Genomic DNA, 13,728 nt, shown 5'->3' on the forward strand with positions numbered 1-13,728 from the left:
GTTTGAGGGCTATTTGGGTGCGGTGGTGGAAGCCTGATCCTCTCCATTGTTTCCACTCAAAGGGCTGCTGGGTTTGCTCCCTGCATATCCATACTTCCTGCCAGCCATTCGTTTGTGTTGAACCAGCCAGGCCTTCAGTTTATTCTCTCTCTCTCTCTGGGCTGAATTACATCAGGCAGAGGTGTGTGAGGGATGGACTGGCTCCGCTCAGCTCGGCCCTGCCAGCTCAACCTAATGCCACTCCCTCCTAATGACTTTCCCACAGACACACACAGGTCACTGGCCTATGAAGCTGACCTCAGTCTGACCATATTTGTCAGTTAAAGAGAGGTTTCCATTGCAATCGTCCGGCGATTGCAATGCCCTCCCTGTCTCTTTCCAAACCACACTGTCCCCCGTGTCTGCGTTCTGGGTTTTCTTTTTCCCCTCGTTGTGTTTCTCTCCCTTCACAGTCTGTCTGTTCTGCTTATTGTGCTCCATGTGAGCAGTGAGTGATGCCAGTAAACTGGTGAAACTAGAGTCTGAGGCTCATGCAGCCCAGTGTTTACACAGGAAACTGTGTGGAGAAAACCTTCTGTGATTAAGCTGCTCAGACACTTACATAACAGTCTGCATATTCTTGTGTACCTTGAGCCAGGTTACAAAGCCATTGTCCAAATGTGTGAGGTTTCTCCGCAGTGTGAAATCGTGCAACTGTGCGCAAAACGACGTTCACACACGTGTTTGTTCAATGGTTGGTCAGTCAGTTCAGTGTTTCCATAACCTCTGTGGCTCTGTTTGTGACCGAGACTGGAGTGCCATACAGACTTTTACCCTCTGACCCCTCAGCCTGTCACACCCTGAATAGCAAGCTGATGACTGAGCGGCTGCATAAACACTGGACGTGCTTCTGTTAGTGAGACCTGTTTTTTGTTTATGAGGTTGATGATGGCAAGCACAATGCAGTGGGTGCACTTCGAAGTGTAAGACCAAGGCTTGTGTTGTGGTCCCCAGACTCTGAAGCCATCTTACTATACACATCAGGTCAGTCAGTCAGCACAGCTTTAAAGGACGTCCGAAAAAGTGTTTGCGCAGACCTTTTATTGAAGTCTTTGTCAACACCCCATCCCCATCTGGCCAGAGCAGACATATGTTTTATTTCTGTAATATGCTTTTCTCACTGTAAACTAGTCAAAGGCTTGGCCAAAGAAAGATATTTGTATTGGATGTAGTCGTTAAATAAATGTTATTCTTTAGGATTTCCTGCATTGTTTTATAGTGAACGCCCCATGCTGCTCCTCTCCTAAGATATAAAGCACTTCCGCTAACGTCAGATGAAATTATTGAATATTATGATCTATTTTATTAGGCTTATTACGGAGAGTAGTAGTGCTACATCACACTGATTCAATGAATGAGGTTGGTTAATCTACTAAATACATTAATAGTGAGATGAGATGTTTCCAGATTAGTCTGATTCAGCTCAGCAGGCCTTTTTCACTGAAGACATGTCACGTTAGGAAAAGCACATGTGTACATCATATAATGAATGATGGCGGAATTCCATTTAGCTGCTTTGGTTTCAGTGTCCTGGTGTTGTGCATGCTGGCTCACTGTCATGGCTTACTGGGACACTTGAATAGAACAGAGCCATCGTTACCGTTATTAGTAACACCTGTGCTTTTCCTACTATGACAAGTCAAAACATCTGCTGTGAAAAAAGGTTTTGCTGTTATTAATCAGAGCAGCACGTCCCAATGTCGTCAGAACGCTATCTGCCCCCTCTAACTAACCTGGGGGAAACACTGTTCTTGTCTTAATACTCATTGTTCAGGCTGACCTTCGTGATAAGTGTAGATTTAATTAACGTTAAATTTACAAATGCTGCTGCTGCCATTGGTGTAAATGTGTTTTTAGAAACACACACACACATACACACACCAAGTGTTACGCTTCTTTTTAGTATTATTGTCCAAGCTCTATGTTGCAGTGTCATGCACATGGTATTGTTTTGATATTACACAACGTCTACAGTATAGAGTCGTAGAGCATAGAGGAGACGTTTAGCACACTTTATTATACTGGCGACATGCAGGAATAAACAGCTTAGTGTAGCGTGTTGGTTTGGCTGAGAAATGGGCTGATGAAAGATTCATCTCCTTTGCTATTCTTTTTTTGTTGTTTTTCTTGGCTTTATACTCATGGAAAGGTAAATTCACTCCTGGGCTGCTCATCCTGTCTGGCCACAGAGAAAACACTTTTGTTTTACCTTTTTAAATGCAGCCATATTCCCGTAAGCACTCAAGCTCATGTTGAAAGAGCTGACTGCGCAGAGGCTGCTCACATTACCTTTTCCATTGTTCTGACTTCAAGGTTTTTCACTATCCTCCACCTCGTGGTTAGCACTACCCTTTCTTCCAGTAAAGCCAGGAACTTTGTCTCTTTTTTTCACTCCTACTAAGAGATCCCGCCTTTCTTGAGGTGCCTGCAAGACGGGAGCGCAGACTGAACAAAAGCAGGAGGTCAAAGGGCACACATTTTCATTTGTGAGACTAATAGGCCAGGTTTACCTGGAGGGTACGGAAACCCAGAGAGCTTTTTTTTCCAGGGGACACACCCCTTCCTCCTCTGCTGAGGCTGGGCGTAAGTGTGTGTGAGAACTTCAAAGGTCTAGCAAAAGCAGGGACCTGGGCCAAGCTCAGTGGGAGAGCCATTACAGCCCAATAGGAGTCAGCTGTGACCTCAAAGACCGTTAAATGATGTGATATGAGAGGGTGTGCTGCAGCCTCCCAGAGGCCTCTATAGCAAATCAGGAGGACAGAGCTGTAAAATGAACTCCGTGCTGATTTAAGGGGAAAAGGAATTTTAAGTGTACTTAGGAGGATAGGCTGTTTCTTTTTTCTTTCTTTTCCTTTTTTACATTTTTTTTGTCCTGTTTTCCTTATATGTTCTGCATTAACCGCCCTAAAAAACTGCTTTTCTGCTAAGTATTAATGTCAGGAAGGAGTTTCATTTTTTCTCAGGGCGTTCATTAATTGCAAAAAAGCATAGTTTTTGTTTTTACTCGTTATCAGCAGACAGTTATTATTGCCAAAAATCAATGTTAAAAATGAGAGGATGGATTGTTTAAAGCCCAACCCAACACCACCCAATGTCTATAGCATTTACTGTGAAGAGAAGAGGGCAAGTAGAGTGAATGAGTGGCAATGAGCTAGTGATTTACTTCAGTATTTACTGATGTGAGCTGACCTCCCAGTCTGTGTGAAGAACTAATAATGAGGTGTCTAGAGGTCAAGAGGTAAAAGGTTGCTGAATGCGGGCCCCGACCCCTGCTGACCCCATTGAGTGTACGTGTAAAGTACAGAAATACGAAATAATGGTCTCTGTTAGCTGGGAGCTGCTCTTGTTCACATTTTTTTGTCATGCCGTGGCTTTGCTTTTCATTGCTCAGCGAGTGTGAATCAAAGAGTGTGTGCTGGTAAACAAGAGGGCAGGGTGAACTGACTGGGTAACAAACATTTGCAGTAGAGACAAGCAGAGAGTTTACTCAGAGGGAAGTGGGTATAATGAATGCCATTTTTTTCTCCCAGAGATTTTAATCAGGGCAGATCTGCTTAAAGTAAATTCTAGATGATTTCATTACTGTTTGAGCGTGACTTATGATGTATTACATTGCATGATCGCAAGAAAGAGCTCCATTCCCCCTGAATGCGGAGAGGCTTATCCTGAACACTGCAGTTCTTTACCACTGAACTGAAACAATAAGTGGACTATTTTTATAACTGATAAATCATTATCATTATAATTAATTATTTTCTCTTGCAAAAATGCCAAACATTCACTAGTTCCAGCTTGTACATTGTGATTTCTGATGTTTTACATCATTGTAAACTTTTTTGACATTTTGCACATTAAATGATTCATTGATTAATCAAAAATGTAATTTTTAGATTGATCAATAATGAAAATAAGTGTTTGTTGCTGCTCTAATTGTTGGTGTAACCTGTAGCAGCTCTGGGAATAAAAGTATTATTACAGTAAAAGTTGTTTCAACTGCAGAGTTAGCAGCCAGGACTGTAGTTAGTTTTGCTTTTTTCAGAGTACTTTGCGAGCTCATGGCTATTTGTGAATAATGTATTTTTATCATTTTGCAAACATTTCCTTGTAACCACTGTCTTTGTGTGGATGCTAATTTTTATTGTATATCAACACATCAATACTTGATTTGCTGTTTACTTAAATGCATTGAAACAAGCTGTAAACACAACACTGGCATAATTATACCCTTATTAAGTAGTAATAGTGATTCTGTTAGCTAAAACAATGAACTGAAAGATGCTTAAATATTATGTAGAGCTGAATAAAACTGCAGAGTCAGTGATGATTATTTATTGGTCCGTTACTATGACCCCTTTTACATTTACCCCTTTTAACCATCCAAGTCTACTCCTGTCCATTGCTCAGAGACATGGACAAATTGAATGTCACATAAATGTGCTGTGATGTGAACAAAATTGCCTGCTCGTTACTGTGTTATAAAACACACCACACATGCATATGAACATACCGTGTGCTGTTAAATCTTTAGAAAGGAAATGTTTCTGAGCATGTCAGACGTTTTAACCACCACTTAACACATCCTTCTCCTCGCCTAAAAACCTCCAGAATCTGCTCACTCTCGCGTCAGTGTGAGAGATCTCCTCGTTGGCACCTTGCCAACCCTGCAATATGTACCACTCTGGAGGTTTCAAAATGGAAAGTATTTCAAAGTCACCGCAGCCTGCTGTTGGACTTTGTAGTGGTAATATGAAGCAGCTGAGCAAACAGGCCTCAGCCGTACACCGCTCCTCTTCTGTAGCTTTGGGTGTACTTCAGGAGGATTTCTGTGTGAGGAAATGTCCCATCAGCAACAGCATGGTTTCGGATATAATCCAAAATAATTCTTAGTCAGAGTTGTTTAAGCACTGTGTGTGTGTGTGTTTAGGAAATGGATAAACATTAGAAACATTATAGCTCTGTTGGGGAGTGTGTCACAAGAGGGAAGCTTTGAGGTTTGTAAGTGATGTAGGTTTTTGTCTTCCCAAGCCATTTGTATGGAGGTCTGTATGTTGGTACATTTCCATGTTATGGTTTTACTACTACTACTCAATATCTATAGTGCAACATGTCCATCCATCTACAATCAGCAGAACATTGTGTTTATTGTGAGGTAATGCAATTTCATCTTTTAAAATGGAAATTGTGATATCTGATGGGATTCCCCACACTCCTCTTTCATTTCCACCCTCACTGTACCTCCCGGCACACAAGCAGACAGACAGTTTGGCGGTCCAGGCGCTGATCCAAAACCTACGCATAAGGCAACGTCTCCTGAAGCACAAGTATGATTTAATTTCACCACCAGAGGAGTTTTCGTGTGTGGGCTTGCGGCACTGCCAGCGCGTCCTGACGTTGTCAGGAAATACAAGCAGACTTTAGAGCACTGCAATTAAACCAAGAGCAATTTCTCACACCCGCATTACTTTTCCTGCTCTGATGATGTCATCTTCTCACATAAGTTTCACTTTGTTGAATTAAAGAATTAAACAGGCTGAACACGTCACTCAGTTTACGAGACTATAAATAGAACCGTCTGTCATAATGGGGGGCTATTTTTCAGTTCTCAACCAAGCAATTAAATGACTGGGGTTGAGGGACAGTAAAGCACTTCAGGAAGCAAGCCAGTGGTTTGATTGCAGCTTAGAAGCCCTTTGCTGTGGTACCTGCAGGCAGCTGAGAGCAGCATCAAGGCTGCAACAATGGCTCATTTAGCCCTCTGGAGGCCTTTCTGGTTCCCAGCATCACATTCCAAGCAGAGGTCACAGGGCCCACCTGCTCTTCCACATCAAAGCTCCAGGTGAGGTGAAGGAGAGCCCAACTGAAAAGGTGTGGTGGCCTAAACATACAGAAGAGAGAGAGGAAGAGGAGTACTAGTTTCCTGCACGAAAATCTATAATTAGTCTTTACATGCTAACAAGGGCATTTGTGCAAGAGGGCAGGTGTCGGAGTTTTCCTGCTGTCAACGGTGCACTCACACTGACAAAGTGAACACAGTCAGCACATTTTTTGTTCCGAGGTTTGGGCCTCAGTTCAGTTCAAGCTCACTTCAAACATTGTGGGCTTGTGATTTGTGCTGAAATAATAAATAAATAATCAATGAATTGATTTTTCAGTTGACACAAAATCAGCAAAATCAGGGTTACATCTCAGCTTGGGCCTGGAGACTAAAAATGTGTATCAGAAAGTTACAAACTAGTGAATGGAGTTTGAAGCACATGGGCGTTTACCAGGCAGAAAGCATCAAATGAAATGATGCTATTGGTTGCATTGTGGGAAATGTAGGATCCAGACTGGCTGAAATAACGTATCAATATGCCATCATGTTGTTTTTCAGTCACATAGAAATACACATTTGGATTGTTCCTACACTGCTTTGTGCAACAGAAAACAGCTTAGCTGCTTACACATGCTCCGACTCATCAGTGTTGTAGTGATCATTTGACCATTTCAACAAGTTGCATCCAAACAAAGTTGTTGGCAGTTGTTCCACTCAGGGTTTCCTTCGACAGGCCTGCAGGCTTTAGCCTTGTCTCTCCCCTGAATGTAAACAGTCTTGTGCCCCACCTGCTGCAGCGGGTCAGCAGCAGCGACATCACCATCAGCTGGGAGGATGTGGGCTCAGAGAGGATTACTGGGGAGACGGGTATTATTCTGTGCCTACTGGCATAGGGACTCTTTTTTGTTTTACTAATCAGACCTCAGAGGAGACTTTCTCCAGCAGCTGACTGCCGACGCTCCATTGTTTTGTTGGGAAGGACCAGATTTTCTTCCGTGACGGCAAGACTTTTTCAGTTTTGAGCTTGAGGTTTTTCGTAACTGGAAAGAGGCAGATTATTCTCTCAGCAATTTGATGAGTATCTGTTTACATGTGGTTTCTTGCCCGATTCAGGTGAGCAGCACTTATTTTTTCATCTGTTCTGTTGCACTGCAGTGTGTCCTGAAATGCATCTAGATGTTAATGTGAAAATATGCTTTTAGATTTAGTGTGCAGGGGAATGATCAAATAGTCCGTTGAGTATTTTGTTTTATAGCTCTTCCATCTTCTATGATATACAGCACAATACTAGGTTGGAATTGTTTAGTTTGAGTATATCAGTGATTTATCCAAAAAACTAATGAGAATAACACACTGCTATTTGAGCGCAATAACATTTGAGTTACAGATTCAAGTATTCAACGCCCTTTGGCATTCCTCTACAACCTCCACAATCCTCCATTGTGGGTCGAGCGGTCAGTGTTGTTTCAGTGGTTTGGATTAACACTCCTACTCTCCGGTAGCAGGCCATAAACAGATTAGTGGTAGCCCAAGTCAAGGCCTGGCTGGACCATCTGTACCCAGCGCTGGGTGGGGAAGGGGGCATGGGGGAGGAGTGTGAGCAGATGTTGCAGTGGAGCTGTAGGTCAGTGTGGCAGTGAAGTTGAGGGACGCTGCTGTAGAGACAAGAGGGACACGTGAGGGTTTCTGTTGAGGTGACTGAGGGAGAGACACTCGAATGATTTAACGTCTCGCTGATGCTCAGAGTTAAAACCACACAGCTCTGTCATGGCTCTAGGATGCTGCCTTGCACTCACATCCCAAGGTACTGTATAATTTACTGGGGCTTTAATTGAGCTGCATGCACCTCCCGTTTTTGCTCTGCATGCACAACTTGCCGCTCCGTCTGCCTCACAGTGGTTAGAGAAACATGACTGCGCTTTGTTTGAGCATCGCCACAAGATGTAAGAGATGACAAGATGAAAAGTGTTCGTCTCTTCAGCTTGTGTTGGAGACATTTGCTCGGTTAGTTTAACCTTTGTTGCAGAGTGTGAACACAACCCAGCTGTGGGGAAGCCCTACGTGCAGTGACACCCAGTTGTTGCTGCACTGTCTGCTCAGAAGGAAAGTTCTGTGCTCACTGAAAAAGCCTTTCAGGGCCAAAATGTCTGTTTTTTGTTCCCAATACCTGAAAACAATCTCTTCTTTTTTTGTCTTATTTGTGCAAAATATTCCACTTGATTCAAATAATCTATCATTTATAACACGCTTAACTCACATCAGGTACGCAGAGCTGACTGAGCACAGCCCACGCTCACCTGTGTTCCTGTTCCGTGAAGTTCAGGAAAGGTTTTTCTTGTGTGACCTAATGACGGACATCTGCGGCTGTGTTTTCCCAGGCCGCTGGCAAATTGTAGGTGTGTGAGAGTGTGAGTGTGGGTGTAAGGGGTTTGGTTTGGCTCCTGTCTGGGCCAGTGCTGAGTAAATTACAAGGCAGAGGCAGTCTGAGGACGCAGGCTTTCATCCCCCCTCCCCTTCTCCTGGCCTGAAGGCCTGCTGGCAGGGCTGATAGCGGTGTGGTTATTGGGAGATGATCCTGCTGCAGATGAAGAGGAGGAGGAGAAGGAGAGATTGATAGGCTGTGTCAGGGTGCGGATAATATACTGCTAGTGATTTCACCTTTCCGGGAGAGTTCACAGGGTGATTCTAAGTGAGAATAAGTAAGGAGGAAGAAGAATGTTGCTTATTAAAAAACTCAAAATTGGAAAGTACAGTTAAAGTGTCAGAGTTTTTGTTAAAAGGCTTGTTTACCTTCTCACCTAAGGCCATGTGGCTCAGTACGGCCATGTTGGAGATCACTTAGCCTGGATGTGAAAAAAACAGAGAAAGCTGTGAAGAGATCAATGAAATGACTGAAAGCTGATGTTGGTGATGTGTTTTCTTTTGCCCTGTTTGGGCTAACAGCTGGCCGTGGTTCTCTCATTTAAGGGTTTCCCCATATGGACCTCTGTCTCCTTGAAAAACTCTTTACTCGCCTCTCATGCACTCGTGTGTTGTTGTGTATGTACACCCTCACTAAACTGAAAGTCACAGATCAGTCAAAGGAAGTGCCAATGTGTTTTTAAGGAGGAGGTAGACAAAAACAAGGAAAGTTAAAGAGAGTCAGGCACAGAGAGCCCAGCCTTGTTGTTAGTGTTGTTGTCAAATGGGTTTTTAGTTTGTTGGAAAGGTTGCGGGTGTCACTGTGGGGCCAACAGTTCATATCTCAGCAGGGAGGCGAAAAGCTGACAAACATTGTCAGAGGCCTTGAATCTTTTGAACACTTCACTGATTACTCACTTATCTCACCACAGTTCACAGCGAGGACGCATCACAGTTTGCTGTGCTGTTTCAAGTTTGAAATATAGCGGCCTTGTGTGTATGTGTGTGTCATAGTTTATTGCCACACACATACTGCATACACATAAAGATGTACAGAATAAGAATAAAGTGATCACTGAAAGCAAATAAGTGTGTTACGCAAAATGTTGAACTAGTCCTTTATGGTTTTCCTAATTCAGCTAATTTTGTTAGTTTTATTTACAGCTGACTTGAAATCATTAATAACATTAACAGGATTTTGTAAAAAGAAAACATGATCATGTATTAACGATTCCATTAAAAATCCAAAAATATTTACTATGGAATTGCTTCCCAGCCCTATTCACAACACATGACGTAGTAAAACATTGTTTTATTCTGAAGCAGCAAGAAAAGCCTCACTGCCTGCTCCACACACTTAATCTACTCTTTGATGAGCTCACATCCAGCATCTACAGCTGAACAGGAGACACAGAGCTTGTTTTCAGGTCAACGGGGTCACCACAGAGGGCTTTTAGATCACTCTGGGGTGTTTTATGGAAAACGTCAAGTTGTCTCTGCATTGCATGCATGGAAGCACATTTCTTGGACAGGACTCACAGTAGTAGTGCTGCTAGAAAATCACTTTCCATATGGCGCAGCAGGCTGAGCGTCAGTGTGATGCTGCGCTCGGGCTGCCTGACCTTTGGTAGCAGCGATCAGCCGTTGAACTACATCTTTTTTGAGTGAAACCGGCTAAAGTTGGCTCCTGGCTGGACTACAAAGCAAACTTGGAGTATGCTCAGCCAAAGCTGCCTTCAAGCAGACATGGAGGTCAGGCAGAGTGTGTTTCAGTGAAGCTGCCAGGTCAAGGACAAGCCCAGAAATGTCCACCAGATAGGGGAAGGCTGAGAGATGTGTCTGCTAAAGCAAAGGCTGAGCAGTATTAATCCTTCCTTAGATCCCCCTACAGATGTGTAAGAGGTTATGTCACGCAAGTGCCTGACTGAGTCTTAATTTATGCTGATTATTATCTGATTATTTGACGTCTGTTCTATCTATTGTTTCTGTAGGTGTAGATCTGATCTGATACATTTGTGGTGCTGCCAGCAGAGATTATGTCCTTGGTTGGTCTGCCTTTGGATTGTTAGTTTGTAGAGAGGCAAGAGTATCAGTGCAAAGAGATTGCATGTGTGCTTGTTTGTGTGAGAGGGAGAAACAAAGGAAGAGACATTTGTTTTTGTTTTGGGGGAGGGGGAGGTGTTTCATTTGTCAACTGGCGCATGTTTTATTGACCAAGCTTTACTCTTGTGTTTTACTTATTTATTGCACATACCTAACAATTACTGTATAATTCACCTCTACTACTGCAATAGCATAGATACTAAATAGCTCAAAGGTTTCCCCCTGGTCCAGCCCCTCCTTGTAATTTGAGAGCTGAGAGTCTCCCTTTCTGTAACCTGAGTTGGTACAAGGGGGAGCAGTGAGATTAATCCAGGTACTGGTCAATGTTTAGAGGATGAAAGTCACAGTATCAGGTTACGTTAATACCTATTGTTTGGCTGCAGGTAATAGCATTGCATTAGTAAACAGGCTATTGTCCGGTTAACATTGGCTCTGATTGTCCTGCTTTTCTTTCTCAGGCTCCGACTCTTAATATGAGACGGTATATCATCTCCACCTCAGATCGCGACAACTTTTTTCATCCCTCAGCTGCTGTCATGGCGCCACATTGTCAATGTAATGGAAAGCTCGTGAGTTACGTTCGTCTGAGGCTGTGGAGTTCACCTTAATGATCTTAACCAGTGTATCGGCCACAAAAATGCCAGAGTGGAAATTTAAAGGTTTCCTTACCAGTACCCGTGGCGCTCAGCAGGCTGCCCCTTGTAATGACAGCAAGTTGTTTTTCCATTGCATCTGTCGGCATACACAGTATCTGTAGTCAGTCCATTGATATATGCTGTACCTCATTTATCAAAAATAAAGAGTACTGGAAGTGGTAATGTGAGCTGAGTATGTGACAGTTTTAACTGTTTGTCACCGCTAACTTGCTCCATTTGTCCTAAAACATTCTACAGCTTAATGAGAATAAAACAGAAATTATTATTTTGGGCCCCTAAAAGTCTGTCCCTATTTTACAAAAAACAACTTGGATCTCTAGCTTCAAATATTAAATGTGACCTCTCTTTTGAAAAACATGTAACAAATGTTGTCCAATCACGTATTTATCAGTTAAGAAACATCTCAAAAATCAAGATTTCGCTCTCGGCCTGGTCTTGAGAATGTCATCTAGGTTGGATTATTACAATTCATTGTATTCGGGGCTAAACCAAAAAACTATCTCACGACTTTAGCATGTACAAAATAGAGCTGCTTAACTTTTAACTAACACTATAAGACATGATCAGGTCAGTGCTGTTGTAGCTGTAAGTTTTAGAATTGATTTTAAGATTTAACTTTTTACTTTTAAAGCACTTTGTGGTTCAGATCCCAGCTACATTGCTGAATTGCTGTTCCCCTATGAGCTCAGATCCTCGGGCAGGGCGCTGTTAGCTGTTTCTAAGTCCTCGCTCAAAACCAAAGGTCACCAGGCTTTTGCTAGTTAGAGCCCCTCAGCTCTGGAACGCCCTGCCTTTTGAATCACTTGTCAAGACATACCTTTAAAAAAAACAATTGATTAATTTTAGTGTGTCCTTCCATTTGTATCTTGTCATATATGTCCATTTTAACTGTATCACTGTTGTTCTTCTTAACTTTATATTATTTAAAATTGCTTGATTTCATTTGTCTGTGTCTGAGATGTTTTTTAATGCATGTTTAAACAGGTAACCCTGTTTTAACAGGGGCTATATAAATAAAGTTAATTATTATTTGCACACGCTTTGGTTGCTGTCTGACCGGGTCCGTTCCGTCTCTCTTTGACAGCGGTGTCTAACCTGGATGTGGAGAGTAAGCTGACGGCACATTACCAAGCTCCCTGGCACCAGCAGAGGAACATTTTCCACCCCACCACGCGGCCAGAATGTGTAGAAGAGCTCCACAGGCAAGCCAACCTCTGCCTGTGGGCCATGCACCGAGGTGAGGCCCCCCTGACACTCAACTGTGTGCCCGCAACACAGCGGCATAGCCAAACCACTGCAACAAAGTTTGCTTTGATTCTCGCTCTGTCTATCCTAATTAATCCGCTCTCCGTTTTTTATTTGACATGTCATTTAAAAACATTGCCTTTGGGTTTTTTGTGTGTTGCTTTATTTTAAAAAGGGATAAATGCTTCCCACCATTAAGGTCTGCGGCTTGTTGTTAGTACCCGGTCACTCTTGTGTTGTTCTACCCTCTAGTGGACATGTTTTGCAACTACACCCTGCATGTAAGAGCAGAGGATAGTGTGAGCCGTTGATGAAATAATCTTAAAATGTTCCTTTACACGGGTGAACACAGTAATATAGACAGCTGCTCAATGGGCAGACATGAAAAAATGTGAACCTATGATTTAAGTAGATATTGGAAACTTTTAACCTTTTCCCCTTCCAATCAGATGTCATTTACTGTACGTGTGTGAGTACGTGGGACTACACACAGAAAGTCTTACGTGATTCTTGTTGCAGATCACCAGAGGAGACTGTTGGGCAGCAGGGAGCGGAGAGTAACCATTTCCATGTCGGCGGTGCCCCCGATGCCCATGTGCCCCTCCCCACAAATCATCCAGAGGCAAGAACACAGGGGCATAAATTTGACAACGGTGAGACGACTAACATTATACTCTCTTTTAGACCCTAACAGCCTTTCTTCTTGTACATTTGGATCTGACTTTAAGGAGGTCAGGCTACCAGTCAGACATTAAAATGGTCCAAAGGTGACCATTTTAAATTATGGTTTAAATTTATCAAATTATTTTAATCAGTTTACAAAGTTCTGCCTCTCAACTATGTAATACATGTCTTATTTTGTACTTTTAATATCTATTTTTTAAATGGTATGAGTGTTGATATTCTTTTTTGTATTCGACTTTATTTGATGGGGATGAAAATGTGCACAATGCTGCACGCAGATTTTTCATGTACTTTTAAAGTGAAATGCACATTTCTCCCTCCAAGCAGCCAGAGAGACTTGTTAGAGATGCAACAACTCAGTTAGCACAAACGCAGGTAAAGAGGGGAGTGGGATGTGTTTGTGATGTATTTAACGTGGTCAGTGCAGAGCATGCTTGTTTAAATTTCATTTTGACAGCCCTGAATTTATTTGATGTTTTTTCACATCGAGAATAAATGTTGCATAAATCATTTAGGAAGGTTTTAAGAAGCTCATCAACCTGCCCTGACTGAAATGTATTTTACAGTCCACATATTCCTCCTCACCGAGTTTCCCACAGTGTTGTTAAATGTTTTGTCCGTGTGTATGTTGAATATCTCCATGTTCATTTCTATCATTTGGTTTTCTTGTCCTATTTTGTTTTTGCCCTGTAATTCAGTTTGAATCCACCCGTTCCTCCTCCCCTACCGAATGTTGCCGCTTCTCTCCCTGGAGCAGAAAGGTAGTGGTCCCTCCCTCCCTCCGTC

At 42.6% G+C, this 13,728-nt stretch overlaps 1 protein-coding gene across 1 annotated transcript in view; it reads left to right on the forward strand.

Annotated features, from left to right (window-relative positions):
- The window catches only part of nhsa (Nance-Horan syndrome a (congenital cataracts and dental anomalies)), a 32,997-nt gene that overhangs the window by 7,323 nt on the left and 11,946 nt on the right, over positions 1–13,728 (forward strand). The window contains exons 2-4 of the mRNA XM_038716570.1: positions 12,098–12,250; positions 12,778–12,911; positions 13,641–13,703. Coding sequence (XP_038572498.1) covers positions 12,098–12,250; positions 12,778–12,911; positions 13,641–13,703 — 350 coding nt within the window. The remainder of the gene's footprint in view (positions 1–12,097; positions 12,251–12,777; positions 12,912–13,640; positions 13,704–13,728) is intronic.

Source organism: Micropterus salmoides, unplaced genomic scaffold (assembly GCF_014851395.1).
Source record: "Micropterus salmoides isolate LMB-PRFRI ecotype aquatic unplaced genomic scaffold, ASM1485139v1 Ms_hic_scaffold_13, whole genome shotgun sequence".
Taxonomy (NCBI): Eukaryota; Metazoa; Chordata; class Actinopteri; order Centrarchiformes; family Centrarchidae; genus Micropterus; species Micropterus salmoides.